At 42.2% G+C, this 22,598-nt stretch overlaps 1 protein-coding gene across 1 annotated transcript in view; it reads left to right on the forward strand.

Annotated features, from left to right (window-relative positions):
• LOC128662482 (GA-binding protein alpha chain-like) overlaps nt 1-18,278 on the forward strand; it is a 33,883-nt gene extending 15,605 nt beyond the window's left edge. Inside the window, exon 2 of the mRNA XM_053716267.1 lies at nt 18,152-18,278. Within this exon, the coding sequence (XP_053572242.1) occupies nt 18,152-18,278 (127 nt within the window). The remainder of the gene's footprint in view (nt 1-18,151) is intronic.
• Nucleotides 18,279-22,598: the final 4,320 nt, after the last annotated feature.

The raw sequence follows: 22,598 nt of genomic DNA on the forward strand, positions 1-22,598 counted from the left end.
ATATGAGGGCCCTGATGAGCATATAGGAAGTTTCTGTATCTTCCACTGTCTGCCTTTCCTCTTCCTCTCCCCTTCCCCCCCCCCCCTTTTTTTTTTTTCTCTTCTCTCCCTTCGGCACTCCGCTGCATATCCATGTTTTTCTTGTAGTCTGTTTTTTTACATGGTTTACTTACTGGATACCTTGACTTAAAGAATGCTATCACTCTTCCATATCCACAATACATATGGTATGATCCCATGACTACTAATACCATTTCATACATCTCATGTACGCCTAGACTACTGTTATTTCATGTTGGTATTCTGCTTGCATTATTATTGATTACTCCTGGTTGAAGTTATAAACATACACTCCAATATAAAACTGAGGTTTCTTTAACGAGATCCATAAGTGATCTCCTATATTTCGGGAAGCCTTTCTTGTGTTATTAGACCTATGTTGAGGTCCGACAGTGGCCTCTCACACAGTTTGTAAGGCTTAAAAATTGTAAGGCATGTAATGTATATTGTATACTATCTCCCAATACTGTATTGTAACTTTTACTTATTCTGTTTTTTGAAATTTGTATGCCTTTTTCTCTAAACCTCAATAAAAGAACTTTAAAAAAAAAAAACTTACCTGTAGAATTAAATTAAACTATATTAAACTATTAATTAACCTACTCTAACTATTATCCTACAATTAAATTAAACTGTATTAAACTATTAATTAACCTACCCAATTATACTAAAATTACATTAAACTACCAATTAAATTAACCTTAAAAGGGCATTTAGCTCTTTTACTGCCCAGACCCTACTCTAAAAATATAACCCACAGAAAAACCCTTAAATAAACCTAACACTAACGCCGACAATCCACTTACAGTTCATGAAGTTCCGCTTGAAGGATCCATCCAGCTGGCAAGAAGCCGTCTTCATCCAGATGGCCTCTTCCATCTTCATCATGCCAGCGAAGTCTTCATCCATGCGGCCTCTTCTCTCTTCATCCATCCGGCGAGGAGTGAGTCCATCCTGAAGACATCCGGTGTGGAGCAGGTCCATCCTGAAGACATCCGACGAGGAGCTCCTCTTCAATACGGTCTCCGCCGTAAACTGGATCTTGAATGCAAGTGATGTCATCCAAGATGGTGTCCCTTGCATTCCTATTGGCTGAAAGGTTTCAATCAGCCAATAGGATTAGAGCCATTAAAATCCTATTGGCTGTTCCAATCAGCTAATAGGATTTGAGCAGCTCTCATCCTATTGGCTGTTCCAATCCAATAGGATTAAACTCTCATTTTATTTTTAGAGTAGGGTCTGGGCAGTAAAAGAGCTAAATGCCCTTTTAAGGGCAATGCCCATAGAAATGCCCTTTTCAGGGCAATGGAGAGCTTAGGTTTTTTTAGATAGGGTTTTTGTTTGGGGCGGTTGGTTGTGTGGGTGGTGGGTTTTACTTTGAGGGGTGTTTGTATTTTTTTTTTACAGGTAAAAGAGCTGATTTCTTTGGGTCAATTGGTATTTTATATGGCCATTGTTAGTTTATTGTTGGCTAGGGTTTTTTATTTTGGGGGGGCTTTTTTATTTTGATAGGGCTATTAGATTAGGTGTAATTCTTTTTTATTTTTGATACTGTGGTTTTTTATTTTTTGTAACTTAGTGTTTTTTATTTTTTGTAATTTAGTAATTTTTAATTGTAGATTTAAATAATTTGAGTAGGGTTAGTTTTTTAAATATGTAATCTAGTTAATTTAATTGGTAGTTTAATGCAATTTTAGTATAATAGTTAGGGTAGGTTAATTAATAGTTTAATATAGTTTAATTTAATTGTATGTTAATAGTTAGGGTAGGTTAATTAATAGTTTAATATAGTTTAATTTAATTCTACAGGTAACTTTAAATTTATTATAAGATAGGGATGTTGTAATTTTAATGTAAAGTTAGCGGGTTGTTAGGTTAAGGGGTTAATAATATAATTTAGTTTATGGCGATGTGGTGGGCTGATGGTTTAGGGGTTAATAGGTTTAGTAAGTGGTAGTGATGTGGGAGGCCAGGGGTTAAGGGGTTAATACTTTTATTTAGTTGTGGTGGGGTCCGGGAGCGGCGGGATAGGGGTTAATACATTTATTTAGTTGCAATGGGGTCTGGGAGCGGCAGTATAGGGGTTAATAAAGTTGGTAAAAAGCCGAATAGCAGCGAGATCGATGACTGCTAGTTAACAACAGTCCACTGCTCATCACCCCGTACTTGATGTGCGGCTTTTTGCTGGCTTTTTGAATAAATATGGAGATCGTATTCAGGTCCGCGGCCACAATGTTAGGCGATGTTAGGCAAGCGTATTGGTGCCGTAGAATGCAAGAAAGTTGACGGCTTGATAGATAGGCCTCATCGGGTGAGCTAATGACAAGGGGCATATATGCAGCCACCAATCAGCAGCTAGCTCTCAGTAGTGCATTGTTTCTCCTGAGCATACCTAGGTATGCATTTCAATAAAGGATACTAAGAGAATGAAGCAAATTAGATGAGCAAAGTAAATTGTAAAGCTGTTTTACCATACTTGCTCTATCTGAAAAAAAAGTTTAATTTTGACTTTACTGTTCCTTTAAAATCTATAATTGTGTTAATTGCCCAAAACATGAATTCCCTAAGGGCCCGATTCTCAAAAATTTGCTGGCCTGGAGAGGAATCATCGGCCTATTTTGCTCAGCACTATATTGTAAAGTAAGTGTCTTTCCTTCGCCTGAAGAATATTAGTGAATATCTCTTAATAAGACACATAGGGCCAGATTACAAATGGAGGCCTAGATTTAGAGTTTTGTTGGTAACGACCCGCGTAGCTAACTCCGGCTTTTTTCTGGCCGCACCATAAAAATAACTCTGGTATTGAGAGTCCACAAAAAGGCTGCGTTAGGCTCCAAAAAAGGAGCGTAGAGCATTTTTTACGCAGCTTCAACTCTCGATACCAGAGTTGCTTACAGACGCGGCCAGCCTCAAAAACGTGCTTGTGCACGATTCCCCCATAGGAAACAATGGGGCTGTTTGAGCTGAAAAAAAACCTAACACCTGCAAAAAAGCCGCGTTCAGCTCCTAACGCAGCCCCATTGTTTGCTATGCGTAAACACTTCCTACGTCTGCACCTAACACTCTAACATGTACCCCGAGTCTAAACACCCCTAGCCTTACACTTATTAACCCCTAATCTGCCGCCCCCGCTATCCCTGACCCCTGCATCCCTAACCTAAGTTACAATTAAACCTAACACTATACTATCATTAAATTAATTAAATAAAATACCTACAATTACCTACAATTAAACCTAACACTACACTATCAATAAATAAATTAAATACAATTCCTACAAATAACTACAATGAAATAAACTATCTAAAGTACAAAAAATAAAAAAGAACTAAGTTACAAAAAATAAAAAAATATTTACAAACATAAGAAAAATATTACAACAATTTTAAACTAATTACACCTACTCTAAGCCCCCTAATAAAATAACAAAGACCCCCAAAATAACAAAATGCCCTACCCTATTCTAAATTACTACATTTCAAAGCTCTTTTACCTTACCAGCCCTGAACAGGGCCCTTTGCGGGGCATGCCCCAAGAAGTTCAGCTCTTTTGCCTGTAAAAAAAAACATACAATACCCCCCCAACATTACAACCCACCACCCACATACCCCTAATCTAACCCAAACCCCCCTTAAATAAACCTAACACTAAGCCCCTGAAGATCTTCCTACCTTGTCTTCACCCTACCAGGTTCACCGATCGGTCCTGAAGAGCTCCTCTGATGTCCTGATCCAAGCCCAAGCGGGGGGCTGAAGAGGTCCATGATCCGGATGAAGTCTTCATCCAAGCGGGAGCTGAAGAGGTCCATGATCCGGATGAAGTCTTCATCCAAGCGGGAGCTGAAGAGGTCCATGATCCGGATGAAGTCTTCTATCAACGGCATCTTCAATCTTCTTTCTTCCGGATCCATCTTGCAGACCTCCGACGCGGAACATCCTCTTCTCCCGACGCCTACTAGCCGAATGATGGTTCCTTTAAGGGATGTCATCCAAGATGGCGTCCCTCGAATTCCGATTGGCTGATAGGATTCTATCAGCCAATCGGAATTAAGGTAGGAATATTCTGATTGGCTGATGGAATCAGCCAATCAGAATCAAGTTCAATCCGATTGGCTGATTAGATAAGCCAATCAGATTGAGCTTGCATTCTATTGGCTGTTCCGATCAGCCAATAGAATGCGAGCTCAATCTGATTGGCTGATTGGATCAGCCAATCGGATTGATCTTGATTCTGATTGGCTGATTCCATCAGCCAATCATAATATTCCTACCTTAATTCCTATTGGCTGATAGAATCCTATCAGCCAATCGGAATTCGAGGGACGCCATCTTGGATGACGTCCCTTAAAGGAACCGTCATTCGGCTAGTAGGCGTCGGGAGAAGAGGATGTTCCGCGTCGGAGGTCTGCAAGATGGATCCGGAAGAAAGAAGATTGAAGATGCCGTTGATAGAAGACTTCATCCGGATCATGGACCTCTTCAGCTCCCGCTTGGATGAAGACTTCATCCGGATCATGGACCTCTTCAGCTCCCGCTTGGATGAAGACTTCAGCCGGATCATGGACCTCTTCAGCTCCCGCTTGGATGAAGACTTCAGCCGGATCATGGACCTCTTCAGCCCCCTGCTTGGGCTTGGATCAGGACATCGGAGGAGCTCTTCAGGACGGATCGGTGAACCTGGTAGGGTGAAGACAAGGTAGGAAGATCTTCAGGGGCTTAGTGTTAGGTTTATTTAAGGGGGGTTTGGGTTAGATTAGGGGTATGTGGGTGGTGGGTTGTAATGTTGGGGGGGGGGGTATTGTATTTTTTTTTACAGGCAAAAGAGCTGAATTTCTTGGGGCATGCCCCGCAAAGGGCCCTGTTCAGGGCTGGTAAGGTAAAAGAGCTTTGAAATGTAGTAATTTAGAATAGGGTAGGGCATTTTGTTATTTTGGGGGTCTTTGTTATTTTATTAGAGGGCTTAGAGTAGGTGTAATTAGTTTAAAATTGTTGTAATATTTTTCTTATGTTTGTAAATATTTTTTTATTTTTTGTAACAGTTCTTTTTTATTTTTTGTACTTTAGATAGTTTATTTCATTGTAGTTATTTGTAGGTATTGTATTTAATTTATTTATTGATAGTGTAGTGTTAGGTTTAATTGTAGATAATTGTAGGTATTTTATTTAATTAATTTATTGATAGTGTAGTGGTAGGTTTAATTGTAACTTAGGTTAGGATTTATTTTACAGGTAAATTTGTAATTATTTTAACTATTTTAGATATTAAATAGTTCTTAACTATTAAATAGCTATTGTACCTGGTTAAAATAATTACAAAGTTTCCTGTAAAATAAATATTAATCCTAAAATAGCTACAATGTAATTATTCGTTATATTGTAGCTATATTAGGGTTTATTTTACAGGTAAGTATTTAGCTTTAAATAGGAATAATTTATTTAATAAGAGTTAATTAATTTCGTTAGATTAAAATTATATTTAATTTAGGGGGGTGTTAGGGTTAGACTTAGCTTTAGGGGTTAATACATTTATTAGAATAGCGGTGAGCTCCGGTCGGCAGATTAGGGGTTAATAATTGAAGTTAGGTGTTGGCGATGTTAGGGAGGGCAGATTAGGGGTTAATACTATTTATTATAGGGTTAGTGAGGCGGATTAGGGGTTAATAACTTTATAATAGTAGCGGTGTGGTCCGCTCGGCAGATTAGGGGTTAATAAGTGTAGGCAGGTGGAGGCGACGTTGTGGGGGGCAGATTAGGGGTTAATAAATATAATATAGGGGTCGGCGGTGTTAGGGGCAGCAGATTAGGGGTACATAGCTATAATGTAGGTGGCGGCGCTTTGCGGTCGGCAGATTAGGGGTTAATTATTGTAGGTAGCTGGCGGCGACGTTGTGGGGGGCAGATTAGGGGTTAATAAATATAATACAGGGGTCGGCGGTGTTAGGGGCAGCAGATTAGGGGTACATAAGGATAACGTAGGTGGCGGTCGGCAGATTAGGGGTTAAAAAAATTTAATCGAGTGGCGGCGATGTGGGGGGACCTCGGTTTAGGGGTACATAGGTAGTTTATGGATGTTAGTGTACTTTAGAGTACAGTAGTTAAGAGCTTTATGAACCGGCGTTAGCCCAGAAAGCTCTTAACTACTGACTTTTTTCCTGCGGCTGGAGTTTTGTCGTTAGATGTCTAACGCTCACTTCAGACACGACTCTAAATACCGGAGTTAGAAAGATCCCATTGAAAAGATAGGATACGCAATTTACGTAAGGGGATCTGCGGTATGGAAAAGTCGCGGCTGAAAAGTGAGCGTTAGACCCTATTTTGAGTGACTCCAAATACCGGAGTTAGCCTAAAACCAGCGTTAGGAGCCTCTAACGCTGGTTTTCACGGCTAACGCCAAACTCCAAATCTAGGCCGGAGTGTTATTTGACGCCCCCGCTCGAGTCTTAAAGGGACACTGAACCCAAATTTTTTCTTTCATGATTCAGATATAGCATGCAATTTTAAGCAACTTTCTAATTTACTCCTATTATCAATTTTTCTTCATTCTCTTGCTACCTTTATTTGAAAAATAAGGCATCTAAGCAATTTTTTGGTTCAGAATAATGGACAGGACTGGTTTATTGGTCAGTTAAATTAATCCACCAATCAAAAAAGAACAGCTCAGGTTGTTCACCAAAAATGGGCCGGCATCTAAACTTACATTATTGCTTTTCAAATAAAGATACCAAGAGAATGAAGAAAATTTGATAATAGGAGTAAAGTAGAAAGTTGCTTAAAATTGCATGCTCTAAATGTGGGTTCAGTGTCCTTTTAACTCCCCTAGAAGTAAGCTTTTTATGGGCATTGGTTTGTGTTTGTATTACATGTTGAACGTAAACTGTTTTCGCTCATGCGCTAACCCGACGCGTGCAAATAGCTGAATTTGCAATAACATGAGTGCAATAACGTATTCCCCATAGAAATCAATGGAGCAAAAAAGTGGGGAAAAAACTAACACCCTATGGGCGCCATGTACTAAACATCGAAGTGACCCTGTGCCTATATTTCCGCATCAAAATTCGCTCACGGTCTACATCTCTTATTTACCAATCCACGATCAAATTGAAAAGCCACTATTTTTCATCAGCGATCGTAATTTTACGCAACTAATCGTTCCTAACCCTTTTTTCACTTACTACATGATCGATCACACGTAAATTTGCTATTATCAGAAATTATCAATGATACAAGTAATCCGTCTGCTACAACTTTCACTGTAACTTTGCGTGATTTGCTTTGCGACCATTTAGGAAGCGAATACAATAGAAAACTATAGGGGATATCAAACTGACGCCAGGTTGAAGTACTTAAGTGAAACGACTAGACTGCAATAGTTTCATTATTGGTTTTTGGATCAGTGAATGAAGATGGAGACACTTTTACATATGTTTCTATTCAGATTGATTAAATTACGAGGAAGAAGGGCTATAAAGGCCCCAGGAAATAATGGATTGCCAAGGCGGAGAGGTCGAAGAATGAGAGTCCCTAGAGTTTTCCTTTCTCGTATGGGTTTTCAAGCCCTTTCTGATCGTGAGGTTATCAAGAGATTCCGTTTGGACAGAGAAGCTATTATGGAACTTTACAATGAAATAGCAGAATACCTGGAGCCTATGACAGCACTTTCACAAGCCATACCCGGACTATTAAAACTGTTCGCAGTCTTACACTTTTTTGCCACAAGTTCATTCCAAGCTGTGTCTAGCGTGATAATTGGCATCAGCCAGTCTGCTTTTTCTAGGCACCTAACAAAAGTCATTAATGCATTGATGGTGGTCTTTCCACGGTATGTGTTTCAATATCTTTTTTAGTTTGTCCTTGAGCACTCACCGCGTCACAATTTTTTCCCAAATAATCTTCTTACAGCACCGGGGGTTTGCTTGACTCGACTACCATAAATATTATCATAGTATTCGAGTACTAGATCAACAAGTACAACATTTTGTTGATGCGAGAAGTTAGGGTTGCAAGTCTTCTTGGAAGTAACTACCGAAAGTACCTAAACAATATTCTAATAATTCTGGGAAATGCACCTTCTTATACATGTCAGCAGCTTAACATTTCCGCTTGTATGACGATTATGACACCTAGGTGGTCACGTGGGTTAAGAATTAAACCAATTAGACCATAGACTGATTAGTAATTTTGTTCTTTCATGCCGAGCGAAGCTTCAAAGTTATCAATAATCCGATTGTCTTCGAGACAGATCAGACGCAAAATTTTATGGCTTGGTTTTTAGTACATTCATGTAACAAGGTTCTGTCCGCAAGATGCGAACGCCAGCGGGTTAATTCAATACGCTTTGAGCAAAAATGTTGACGCCTTAGTACATGGCACCCTATATGCGCGGAAACACGATCACATATTCTCAAGTGCGCTAACTTGACATGAAAATATGAATATTTCAGATACACCTTTCTAGTACCGGGTTGGACCCCCTTTTGCCTTCAGAACTGCCTTAATTCTTCATGGCATAAATTCAACAAGGTGTTGGAAACATTCCTCAGAGATTTTAGTCTATATTGACATCATAGCATCACGCATTTGCTGCAGCTTTGTCGGCTGCACATCTATGATGCAAATCTCTCGTACCACCACATCCCAAAGGTGCTCTATTGGATTGAGATCTGGTGACTGTGGAGGCCATTGGAGTACAGTGAACTCAATGTCATGTTCAGGAAACCAGTTTGAGATCATTTGTGAAATGGTGCATTATCCTGCTGGAAGTAGCCATCAGAAAATGGGTACACTCTAGTCATAAAGGAATGGACATGGTCAGCAACAAAAAAATCGATGTTCAATTGGTACTAAGGGGCCCAAAGTGTGCCAAGAAAATATCCCCCACACCATTAGACTGCCACCAGCCTGAACCATTGATACAAGGCGGGATGGATCCATGCTGTCATGTTGTTTACGCCAAATTCTGACCCTACAATCTAATGTTGCAGCTGAAATTGAGACTTATCAGACCAGGCAATGTTTTTCCAATCTTCTATTGTCCATGTTTAGTGAGCCTGTGCGAATTGTAGCCTCAGTTTCCTGTTCTTAGCTGAGAAGGGCACCTGTGTGGTCTTCTGCTGCTGTAGCCCATCTGCTTCAAGTTTCGACGTGTTGTGTATTCAGAGATGGTATTCTACATACCTTGGTTGTAACGAGAGGTTATTTGAGTTACTGTTGCCTTTCTATTATCTCGAACCAGTCTGCCCATTCTCCTCTGACATCAACAAGGCATTTTTCGCCCACACAACTGCCATTCTGCCATGGATATTTTCTCTTTCTCTGACCATTTTCTGTAAACCCTAGAGATGGTTGTGCGTGAAAATCCCAGTAGATCAGCAGTTTTTTAATACTCAGAACAGCCCGTCTGGCACCAACAACCATGCCACGTTCACTTAAATCCCTTTTCTTCCCCATTCTGATGCTCGGATTGAACTTCAGCAAGTCATCATCACCATGTCTAGATGAAAAAATGCATCAAGTTTCTACCATGTGGTTGGCTGATTAGCAATTTGTGTTAGCAAGCAATTGAACAGGTGTACCTAATAAAGTGGCCGGTGAGTGTAAATTTGATGGTATTTTGTAGAAATATATATTTATACCTATATATAGATGATTATATATAGGTATAGATATATAAAGATATATATGAATATATATTTAAAAATACATATTTTGCTAAGCACAGAACATTGGAATGTGAAATATTTGCAGTACATACACAGTATAACAGTTTATAAAAATGTACTATATATATACATTTTTATATATGTATATCTATATATATATATATATATATATATATATATATATATATATTTATATATATATATATATCTTATATGTCTATATATGTATACATATGTATTTATGTGTTTATATGTGTACTAGTCCTAAAGCTCTCATTCTCTCCCCACCTCTCTCTCTCCCTCTTGCCCCTCTCTTTTGCTATCTCTCTCTCCCCCTCTCTTTTACTCTCTCTCTCCCCCTCTCTTTTCTTTCTCTCCCCCTCTCTCTCCCCTCTCTTTTGCTCTCTTTCCCCTCTCTTTTGCTCACTTCCCCCTCTCTTTTGCTCTCTCTCTCTCCCCCCTCTCTTTTGCTCTCCCCCTCACTTTTGCTTTCTCTCCCCTTTCTTTTTTTCTCTCTCCCCTCTCTTTTGCTTTCTCTCCCCTCTCTTTTACACTCTCTCTCTCCCCCTCTCTTTTGCTCTCTCTCCCCCTTCTCTTTTGCTCTCTCTCCTCTTACTTTTGCTCTCTCTCTCCACTCTCTTTTGCTCTCTTTCCCCTCTCTTTGCTCTATTTCTCCCCCTCTCTTTTGCTCTCTCTCTCCCCCTCTCTTTTGCGCTCTCTCTCCCCCCTCTCTTTTGCTCTCTTTCTCTCCCCCTCTCTTTTCCTCTCTCTCTCCCCCTCTCTTTTACTCTCTCTCTCTTCCCCCCTCTCTTTTGCTCTCTTTCTCTCCGACCCCCTCGCTCCCTCTCCCCCCTCACTTTTGCTCTCTCTCCCCCTCTCTTTTACTCTCTCTCTCCCCCTCTCTTTTGCGCTCTCTCTCCCCCTCTCTTTTGCTCTCTTTCTGTCCCCCTCTCTTTTGCTCTCTCTCTCCCCCTCTCTTTTACTCTCTCTCTCTTCCCCCTCTCTTTTGCTCTCTTTCTCTCCGCCCCCTCTCTCCCTCTCCCCCCTCACTTTTGATCTCTCTCCCCCTCTCTTTTGCTCTCTTTCTGTCCCCTTCTCTTTTGCTCTCTCTCTCCCCCTCTCTTTTACTCTCTCTCTCTCTTCCCCCCTCCCTTTTGCTCTCTTTCTCCCCCCCTCTCTCCCTCTCTTTTGCTCTCTTTCCCCTCTCTTTTGCTCACTTCCCCCTCTCTTTTGCTCTCTCTCTCCACCCTCTCTTTTGCTCCCTCTCTCCCCCTCTCTTTTACTCTCTCTCTCTTCCCCCCTCTCTTTTGCTCTCCTTCTCTCCCCCCTCTCCCTCTCCCCCCTCACTTTTGCTCTCTCTCCCCCTCTCTTTTGCTCTCCTACCCCTCTATTTTGCTCTCTCTCTCCCCCTCTTTTTTGCTCTCTCCCCTCTCTTTTGCTCTCTCTCCCCTCTCTTTGCTCTCTCTCCCCCTCTCTTTTTCTCTCTCTCTCTTTCTTCCCCCTTTCTTTTGCTCTCTCTCTCCCCGCTTTCTTTTGCTCTCTCTCTCTCCCCTCCTCTATTTTGTTCTCTTTCTCCCCCCTCTCTCTTCCTCACTGCACTCTCTTTTGCTCTTTCTCTCTCCCCCTCTCTTTTGCTCTCTCTCCCCCTCTCTTTTGCTCTCTCTCCCCCTTTCTTTTGCCCTCTCTCTCTCCACTCTATTTTGCTCTCTTTCTCTCCCCCACTCTATCTCCCTCTCCGCCCTCTCTTTTGCTCTTTCTCTCTCCCCCCTCTCTTTTGTTCTCTCTCTCTCCTCCCTCTCGTTTGTTCTATCTCTCTGCTCCCTCTCTTTTGCCCTCTTTCTCTCCCCCTATCTCCCCCCTCTCTTTTGCTCTCTCTCCCCCCTCTCTTTTGTACTCTTCCCCCTCTCTTGACCGCTCTCTCTCTCCCCTTCTCTCTCTCCCTCTCTGCCCTCTCTTTTGCTCTTTCTCTCTCCCCCTCTCATTTGTTCTCTCTCCCTCTCTCTTTTGTTCTCTCTCTCTCCCCCCTCTCTTTTGCCCTCTTTCTCTCCCCCCTCTCTCCCCCCTTTCTGTTGCTCTCCCCCTCTCGTTTGCTCTCCCCCTCTCTTTTTCTCTCTCTCCCCTTTCTTTTGCTCTCTCTCTCCCCTCTCTTTTGCTCTCTCTCCCCTCTCTTTTGCTCTATCTACCCTCTCTTTGTTCTCTCTCTCCCCCTCTCTTTTGCTCTTTCTCTCCCCCTTTTTTTTTGTGCTCTCTCTCTCCCCCTCTCTCTTACTCTCTCCCCCCCTCTCTTTTACTCTCTTTCTCTCTGACGCATCTCTCTCCCTCTCCCCCTCTCTTTTCCTCTCTCTCTCTCCCCCTCTATTTTGCTCTCTCTCCCCCATCTCTTTTGCTCTCTTTCACTCCCCCACTCTCCCCCTCTCTTTTGCTCTCTCTTCCCCCTCTCTTTTGCTATCTCTCTCCCCCCTCTCTTTTGCTCTCCCACTCTCTTTTGCTCTATCTCCCCCCTCTTTTGCTCTCTCTCCCCTCTCTTTTGCTCTCCCCCCTCTCTGTTGCTCTCCCCCTCTCGTTTGCTCTCCCCCTCTCTTTTTCTCTCTCTCCCCTTTATTTTGCTCTCTCACTCCCCTCTCTTTTGCTCTCTTTCCCCTCTCTTTGCTCTATTTCTCCCCCTCTCTTTTGCTCTCTCTCTCCCCCTCTCTTTTGCGCTCTCTCTCCCCCCTCTCTTTTGCTCTCTTTCTCTCCTCCTCTCTTTTCCTCTCTCTCTCCCCCTCTCTTTTACTCTCTCTCTCTTCCCCCCTCTCTTTTGCTCTCTTTCTCTCCGACCCCCTCGCTCCCTCTCCCCCCTCACTTTTGCTCTCTCTCCCCCCTCTCTTTTACTCTCTCCCCCTCTCTTTTGCGCTCTCTCTCCCCCTCTCTTTTGCTCTCTTTCTGTCCCCCTCTCTTTTGCTCTCTCTCCCCCTCTCTTTTACTCTCTCTCTCTTCCCCCCTCTCTTTTGCTCTCTTTCTCTCCGCCCCCTCTCTCCCTCTCCCCCCTCACTTTTGCTCTCTCTCCCCCTCTCTTTTGCTCTCTTTCTGTCCCCTTCTCTTTTGCTCTCTCTCTCCCCCTCTCTTTTACTCTCTCTCTCTCTTCCCCCCTCTCTTTTGCTCTCTTTCTCCCCCCTCTCTCCCTCTCTTTTGCTCTCTTTCCCCTCTCTTTTGCTCACTTCCCCCTCTCTTTTGCTCTCTCTCTCCCCCTCTCTTTTGCGCTCTCTCTCCCCCCTCTCTTTTGCTCTCTTTCTCTCCTCCTCTCTTTTCCTCTCTCTCTCCCCCTCTCTTTTACTCTCTCTCTCTTCCCCCCTCTCTTTTGCTCTCTTTCTCTCCGACCCCCTCGCTCCCTCTCCCCCCTCACTTTTGCTCTCTCTCCCCCCTCTCTTTTACTCTCTCCCCCTCTCTTTTGCGCTCTCTCTCCCCCTCTCTTTTGCTCTCTTTCTGTCCCCCTCTCTTTTGCTCTCTCTCCCCCTCTCTTTTACTCTCTCTCTCTTCCCCCCTCTCTTTTGCTCTCTTTCTCTCCGCCCCCTCTCTCCCTCTCCCCCCTCACTTTTGCTCTCTCTCCCCCTCTCTTTTGCTCTCTTTCTGTCCCCTTCTCTTTTGCTCTCTCTCTCCCCCTCTCTTTTACTCTCTCTCTCTCTTCCCCCTCTCTTTTGCTCTCTTTCTCCCCCCTCTCTCCCTCTCTTTTGCTCTCTTTCCCCTCTCTTTTGCTCACTTCCCCCTCTCTTTTGCTCTCTCTCTCCACCCTCTCTTTTGCTCTCCCCCTCACTTTTGCTTTCTCTCCCCTTTCTTTTTTCTCTCTCTCCCCTCTCTTTTGCTCCCTCTCTCCCCCTCTCTTTTACTCTCTCTCTCTTCCCCCTTCTCTTTTGCTCTCCTTCTCTCCCCCTCTCCCTCTCCCCCCTCTCTTTTGCTCTCCTTATCTCCCCCCTCTCCCTCTCCCCCCTCACTTTTGCTCTCTCTCCTCCTCTCTTTTGCTCTCCTATCCCTCTATTTTGCTCTCTCCCCCTGTTTTTTGCTCTCTCCCCTCTCTTTTGCTCTCTCTCCCCTCTCTTTGCTCTCTCTCCCCCTCTCTTTTTCTCTCTCTCTCTCTTCCCCCTTTCTTTTGCTCTCTCTCTCCCCGCTTTCTTTTGCTCTCTCTCTCTCCCCTCCTCTATTTTGTTCTCTTTCTCCCCCCTCTCTCTTCCTCACTGCACTCTCTTTTGCTCTTTCTCTCTCCCCCTCTCTTTTGCTCTCTCTCCCCCTCTCTTTTGCTCTCTCTCCCCCTTTCTTTTGCCCTCTCTCTCTCTCCACTCTATTTTGCTCTCTTTCTCTCCCCCACTCTATCTCCCTCTCCGCCCTCTCTTTTGCTCTTTCTCTCTCCCCCTCTCTTTTGTTCTCTCTCTCTCCTCCCTCTCGTTTGTTCTATCTCTCTGCTCCCTCTCTTTTGCCCTCTTTCTCTCCCCCCTATCTCCCCCCTCTCTTTTGCTCTCTCTCCCCCCTCTCTTTTGTACTCTTCCCCCTCTCTTGACCGCTCTCTCTCTCCCCTTCTCTCTCTCCCTCTCTGCCCTCTCTTTTGCTCTTTCTCTCTCCCCTCTCATTTGTTCTCTCTCCCCCTCTCTTTTGTTCTCTCTCTCTCCCCCCTCTCTTTTGCCCTCTTTCTCTCCCCCCTCTCTCCCCCCTCTCTGTTGCTCTCCCCCTCTCGTTTGCTCTCCCCCTCTCTTTTTCTCTCTCTCCCCTTTCTTTTGCTCTCTCTCTCCCCTCTCTTTTGCTCTCTCTCCCCTCTCTTTTGCTCTATCTACCCTCTCTTTGTTCTCTCTCTCCCCCTCTCTTTTGCTCTTTCTCTCCCCCTCTCTTTTGCACTCTCTCTCTCCCCTCTCTCTTACTCTCTCTCTCTCCCCCTCTCTTTTGCTTTCTTTCTCTCCCCCGCCTCTCTCTCCCTCTCCCCCTCTCTTTTCCTCTCTCTCTCTCTCTCTCTCTCTCTCTCTCTCTCCCCCTCTCTTTTGCTCTCTCCCCCTCTCCCCCCTCTCTTTTACTCTCTCTTCCCCCTCTCTTTTGCTATCTCTCTCCCCCTCTCTTTTGCTCTCTCCCTCTCTTTTGCTCTCTCTCCCCTCTCTTTTGCTCTCTCTCTCTCTCTCTCTCTCTCTCTCTCTCTCTCTCTCTCTCTCTCTCTCTCTCTCTCTCTCTCTCTCTCCCCTCTTTTGCTCTCTCTCTTCCCCTCTTTTGCTCTGCCCCCACCTTTTGCTCTCCCTCTCCCATCTCTTTTGTTTTCTCTCGCCCCCCCTCTTTTGCGCTCTCTCCCCTCTCTTTTGCTCTCTCTCCCCTCTCTTTTGCTCTCTCTCCCCCCCTCTTTTGCTCTCTTTTCCCCCTCTTTTGCACTCTCTCCCCCTCTTTTGCAGTCTCTCAGGCAATGCCCACTCCCGGCCGACCATGCCCACCCGCCCCACCATGTCCCATACCGGAACTCCTGCTGCCCATGCCCCCTCATCATGGCCGCTCTGCCCGACCATGCCCCGGTCATGCCCAACGACCCCTTCCCATCTGGCCACACCTCATCATGGCACTCCCGCCAGCAATTCCTCCTCATCATGGCACACCCTCTCTACTTTGCTGTCAGATCCTAAAGGCCAGGTATGTTTGTCCTTGTGCAGTCTCTACTGCACATGACTCCATCGGACAAACATACTTGGCCTTTTATTATATAGGATATATGTGTATATATATCTGTAAATACACATATATTCACACATATTCATTCTCCTCCCTCTCTCTCCCCCCTCTCTTTTGCTCTCTCTCCCCCCTCTCTTTTGTACTCTTCCCCCTCTCTTGTGCACTCTCTCTCTCTCCCCTTCTCTTTTACTCTCTCTCCCCCCTCTGTTTTGCTCTCCCCCTCTCTTTTGCTCTCTCTCCCCTTTCTTTTGCTCTCTCTCTCCTGTTTATTTTGCTCTCTCTCCTTTCTCTTTTGCTCTTTCTCCCCTCTCTTTTGCTCTCTCTTCTCTCTCTTTGCTCTCTCCCTCCCTTCTCTTTTTCTCTCTCTTCCCCTCTCTTTTGCTCTCTCTCCCCCCTCTCTTTTGCTTTCTCTCCCCCTCTCTTTTGCTCTCTTTCTCTCCCCCGCCTCTCTCTCCCTCTCCCCCTCTTTTTTGCTCTCTCTATCCCCCCTCTCTTTTTCTCTCTCTCTCCTTCTCTTTTGCTCTCTTTCTCTCCCCCCTTTTTCTCCCTCTCCCACTCTCTTTTGCTTTCTCTTCCACCTCTCTTTTGCTCTTTTTACCCTATTGTATTTTCATCACACTCTGCACAGTGATTGTTGGCCAGTGGATGGTTTCACTGCATCAGACTCCCACTGGTTTATATCTTTTTTGTAATAAACAGTTTTTAAGTGCAACCTGTATCACACTTTGACTTTTGTAGCTATTCTCATTAGCCCTTCTTCCTATTTTGGTATATTTTTATATTATAATTTTTGACTGTTAGCACTATTCTGTAGGTATTAATCCCTCCTAGTTAAGAGTGCTACCATTTTGTTTTGTTTTGTTCTCTCTCTCTCTCTCTCTCTCTCTCTCTCTCTCTCTCTCTGGAATGCACTGTTTCCAATGCAGCAAGGAATTCTGGGTAAGATATGTTGTTGTGTTTTGCCCGAAAACAACTTCAACCAGCAGTGATTCAAACTTTCTCCCAGCTGATGAGTGGCAATAACCATGAAACAGTCTGTCCTGGGATAGTTATGAATCACTGCTTTAACCCTAGCTAAGCTTATAAGCTGTGTGAACAGCAATGCTTTTGCATTAAGGGAATCTGCTGAAAAGCGGACTTGAAGTAAAAAGGTGTGTCATTGTGAACCTCATTTGCATATCTTACCCAGAATTCCTTGCTGCATTGGAAACAATGTATTCCAGAGGTTTTCTGTGGGAAAAACAGGCCTACTGACCTGTCTAGATTTGTTAATGAACTACACAATGAGTTATTTTATCTCTCTCTCTCTCTCTCTCTATCTCTCTCTCTCTCTCTATATATATATATATATATATATATATATATATATATATATATATATATATATTTATCCAAGACTGTATAGCACTCACAGTGACTTGCGTTCACATATCTTGCCCGGGGTGCAATTCAAAGTGCATACATATATCCAAAATTAGAAAGCACTCACTGGGTCTTGAAAAAGCACCTGTTTAATAGCAGTGATGTTTCGGGGTTGCCCCTGTCCTCAGACAATATTTACATTGCAATAGCAAACTTACCCCTTTTATTAGAACCCAGCTCCCACTCATGGTACTGTCGGCGGTGTTCTGGAAGTCCAGCAACCATGTGATCCATCAATGCATTAAGCCGTTTTACACGGCGAAACGCGTTGATGGAAAGATACCTGTTTGCTGAGGATAAGATTAACAAGTCAGTTCCAAGGATTAACTCGGATTTAAAGAGGGACTATTTTGCATGTACGGAATTCTGCGCAGAGTAAGGATATCCCTTAGAAAACTGAACTACTTACAGAGAGTGATGACACGCACCTGGGAAACCAGCGACATGGAGCTGTATAGACACCTTTGCCCTGCTATACTATATGGCAAGTGGAAACTACATGCAGGTAAGCACACAGAGGTGTAACAGCCAGTGAGTGTGGTTTAATTATCTGGGATAGCGATCGAACAGGGTATATCATTAAGTCACGAATTGGGAAGCACATTTTTAAAGCTGAGATACCAACATTTGTATGGACAAGCTTTTTTAACTAACAGGTGTATTTTATCAATACTGAGTCCAATGAATCTACTCATTAACATTGTAATGCAAGATATTGCGTATGGATCTTGACTAAAAGACTTTTTAACAATTTTGCAAGACATCTCATAACGAAGGACTTTTTTATTATAAACAATATAGTTTTAAAATATATATTAGGATCGTTCAGCTTATATATGAGGATAAGGAAGAATTCATCTTTAAACAGTTTCTGTATAAGCGGTTTATGTATTCCATATAACCTATATTAACACGTAATTCTAAGTAACTAAGATCTACTTTTTTTTGTGATTTTATATGCAAGGTTGCATCTACTATTTTAGCATTTATGTCTGATGACACATTAGGTGGTATTCTTGTAGCATATTGATGACCGGTCATGTGTATGTGTATTTTCATGTAAATTTTAACTATAAATTGATATAATTTTATGGAATAATTTTAGGCATTAAATTATAGAATTTTCTCGACTTATGTCTATCTCTGTTGATTAATCCCCTGGCTGCTAGCGCACATTTACTAACTTTATATTTACCAATCAAAAATCCATAAGAGCATAATGGCACTTCCTGGGAGACTTATAGTTTCGGCTATAGGATCCCTTTTACAACCAATAGCCATCTATCTGGACCACATATTACAGCCACTAGTAAGAAATATGGAATCCTTCTTGCTTGACTCCAGTTCCATGATTAGGATCCTGAATGATATATCTGATGTTAAAGATGAAACCCTGCTGGTTACTGTGGACGTAACCAGCTTATATACCGTGATTCACGTTACCCATATGTTGGGCCACCCATTGACATAATTAGGAAACTTCTATCAACTTGCCTGGAGAGGAATTACTTCATTTTTGAGAAGGAATATTTCCTCCAAATTGCAGGGACGGCCATGGGCTCAAACGTGGCCCCTACATATGCCAACTTATTTATGGCCGAATTCGAGACTGCAGGAACCACATTATTCTCCGACAGAAGGATCACTAACTTCAAAAGGTACATAGACTACCTGTTTCTTCTATGGGATGGAACGGAAGAGGATCTGTCAACTTGGTTCTCCCTCTTGAATGAAGCACATCCTACTATCAAGTTCAAGCTGACATACAATGCTAACAGTATAGATTTCCTAGATCTAAGAATTTTCAAAAGAGATGGATATCTATTTACCACACTTTTTAGCAAAGACACTGATCGCAATTCTCTTTTACATGCTCACAGCTGCCATCCTCCAGCACTAAAATGTGCCCTTCCAACATCTCAATTTAAAAGAGCAGCCAGAAACAACACTGATGCTACTCTAAGAGAACAACAGGTACAAGAAATGGAAGTAAAGTTTATCCATAAGGGATATGATAAGGACAACCTTAGAACAAGAAAATTGGATGTTCTAAAGATGGAACAGGAGGATCTACTAACGCCAAGAGAATCAAATGAGGATAACAGAAGAATTACATTTCTAACTACTTTTGACATCGACAAACCAGTATTTACAGAGAGCTTGCGAAGAAACTGGCCAATAATATCCACTGATAAAGAACTTACCTTCTTTGAGACATCACCACCTAGAATTGGATACTGGAGATCAAGGTCACTTAGAGATCAACTCATTAAGACTGACCCAAGGAACTGCTATTTGAAAGAGACGTAGCTTCATGCTAAACCAGGATGTTTCTGCTTCCTTGGGTGTACCACCTGTGGGGGTCTTACTACTGGAAGTGAATTCAGTCATCCCTACAAGAACAAGAGATTCACCATCAAGCATCGGGTGACTTGCACAACCAAATACATAATGTATCTCTTACACTGTGTATGCGGTTTATTTTATGTTGGAAAAATGGTGGACGACCTCTGCACCAGAATGGCGAACCATAGATCGGCCATAAGGACGGCCATTGACCGAGGAACTTCCGATCAGTCTGTATCCAAGCATTTTGCCCTGGCCAAACATAGTGTCTCTGATTCAATTATATTATTATTGATCATGTCCCCCCACTTTCTAGGGGGGGACAGAGCCAAAATATTACTTCAACAGGAGTCCAGGTGGATTTTCAACCTGGGCACCATGATCCCCCAGGGTTTGAATGTCCAACTTGACTGGCATTGTTATCTATAAGTTTTCCCTTGAAAATGGAGCACTATGTATATTATAGATAGCCTCTTTTGTCCAATATCATATTTAGCTTATCTTCATCTTAATCATTCCGTTCATAATTGTCATATAGATTCGCCTTTCCCCTTTTTTGCTGCTATAGACCTTTTTTCTGTGTATACAATCAATTGGACGTAACAATGCAGTTTTTTGCTGGGTTCTGTCGGATATAATTGTATGCTAGCCTGATACAGGCATTTGTTACATAGGTGTGAAATATAACCTTAATCGGTTATTACCATTCCCGTAGTTAGAATGTATTATACCCACAGTTGTTGAATGATGACTTAAGTTGCCCTTATAAATATTGCGTAGCCACAATCCACCTGTATAGCATTTCAATTATAGTTATACCTTCTCTGCTAAGTATGTGTAGAAATTTGACATGCATCTTATCTGCCTGTACGCAATGTTGTTTTTACTTATGTTTTATTTTAAGCACAGGTCTGCCGAACGGCATCCGGTTGCCATGGCAACCTATGACGTAGGTGTGCACCACGCAATTGCTGGACTTCCGGAATGCCGCCGACAGTACCATGAGTGGGAGCTGCGTTCTAATAAAAGGGGTAAGTTTGCTATTGCACTGTAAATATTGTCTGAGGACTGGGGCCACCCCAAAACGTCACTGCTATTAAACAGATGCTTTTTCAAGACCTGGTGAGTGCTTTCTACTTTTCGATATATATATATATATATATATATATATATATATATATATATATATATATATATATATATATTATATATATATATATATATATATATATATATATATATATATATATATATTTATATATATATACATATTATATACACCTAAAATTCATATCTTTGAGCCCTTATAACTTTTTCGTGCAATATTTTTAAAAAATATTTTGTATTAGATGGTGTTATTATGAGTGTAACTATACTTTGCATTGTATTTTTTATGTGTTTTGTGCAACTTTTTTTGTTTTGCAAAACAGTTAACCAGAGCTCTGAGGATGCTCTAACCTGATGTGTGTTAACTTAAATTGTCCTCAAGCAGTTACGTTTACTTTTACTTGTAATACGAGTGACCTGATGCGCGCAAAAACCATGGTTAAACCCTTTATCGCTCGCATGTAATTATTACCGCTCCACTCGTAAGCTAGCCCATAGTCTCCAAGGTAAAAATTACCTTTAATACAATCCCTGAGGAGCCTTGTAATACTGACAAGGAATCTTATAGAATCTTTCCATACCAGAGAGCCTTAGAGATTTGGGCCCTTAAATGAGAACATATTGCTAAGCAGTTAAAACAATTTCAACTACAACCACTTCATAAACATGTTTGAAACATGGAAAATGTATATATTTAGGAGCGTTGAGTGTTTGCATATCTGGTTTGCTATAGAATAGCTGTCTTAATGGATAGAACAGAAGCATACCTCCCAACATTCATGGCTGGGTGTCAGGGATTCAGGAGGTTGCTGGGGGCCCGTCACAATTTTTGGGGTGGAGCTATGTTGGGAAGAGTGGAATCATGGGTGGTTAGAGGGCAGGATTGTGGGTGTGTCTGGTTGGTCAGTGGGTGTAGTTGGGTGCACAGTCGGTGGGGCACATTGGGACATATGACTCTCTCAGATGGACAGTGGGACAGAACTCAGAAATCAGTGGCAGTTCTAGAATTTAATATTTGGGGTGCTTATTGAGGGCTTACAAACATAATATATAAATCCATCCACAGCTCAACAGGGGTGCTATACATGCATTTAAAGGGACATAGCACCCCTCAGCACCCCCATAGAGCTGCCACTGGAATCAGGGACTGTCCCTCTAAAATAGAAAGATTTGGGATCTCTTTCTGATGGGCCTCTCAGGAGGCATCTCAGAAACCTCACAGACAGAAAAAATGGCTGACTAGGTACATTCCAGGAGCATGATGGGAGTGATTTTACCTAAATTTTGGCCAAGCATGTGGAATTTGTAAAGGCTCTATTGCCCTATTAAAGTGTCTTGACTCGTAGTTGTGACTCGCTGTGTCAAAGCTGACGAGGATAGTTTATATTTTTCCTTTACTTTTTCAAAGTTTGTATCTGTGTATATAATTAGAACAAATTCTGTTTATAGAGGATGTATTTTCCCATGTTAATGTGTTTGCTCTTTAAGGTTTGTGAGATGGATGAGGTTTAATTAATTATAATGGCGCTAAACTCACAATTTGTCGCTGTGACGAGGGGCAGGTACAAATCTTAGAATGTTGTAGTTTTTGGAGTTTCAATATTGCAGCAATTTTTTTTCTGCAAAATATTATTTTTACAAAAAGTTATTAAATCTTGGTCTATCACAAAAACTTCAATGTGTTTCTAACATAGATAACAGCGAATCCAGCTAAACTGTCAAAAAGCAAAAAAAAAGAGAAGAAAAAAAAGTAGCTTAGCCTGACTATAAGAGCAAAATGTCATATTTTATTTTAAACTTCTTAGGAAAAATAATAAAATAATAAAATAATAAAAAGTAGCTCTTACTTAAAAAACAAACAAAAAAACATCCAAAGCAACAAACTGGTTATGCTGAATGCTATGATGTGAATATTTTGAAAAATAAAGAACTTTGCTTGGAAATGGAAAGTTCAGCAACAGCAGATTTGTATGCATACTCTTGACACACAAATTGTCATCTGCATTGCTTAGCAAGATCCCATTGTCTTGCAGATGATCACACATTCCCTACTTAATTCTGGTTTGTTCTAGTTGTAGAACAGACCATCCGCAACAAGCCATCCAGATGTTTTGCAATAGAAACATCACCAAGTCACGCTCATGCTGATATATTTGTCCACCACAAAAAGCAGCCGGTCAGCAGTTCTCTCCCCTTCTCCTCAGCCCCTAACACGCCCTACAGCCTGTGGAAGTTGGCACAAACCTCTCCTTGTCGCTTTATCTCTCCGTCCACATTACGCTTAGGAAACACTTGCAATAATCTTGTAGTAAAACCAGAATTATTGAGTTGAAGGGAG

This window comes from Bombina bombina, chromosome 1 (genome assembly GCF_027579735.1).
Source record: "Bombina bombina isolate aBomBom1 chromosome 1, aBomBom1.pri, whole genome shotgun sequence".
NCBI classification, from domain to species: Eukaryota; Metazoa; Chordata; class Amphibia; order Anura; family Bombinatoridae; genus Bombina; species Bombina bombina.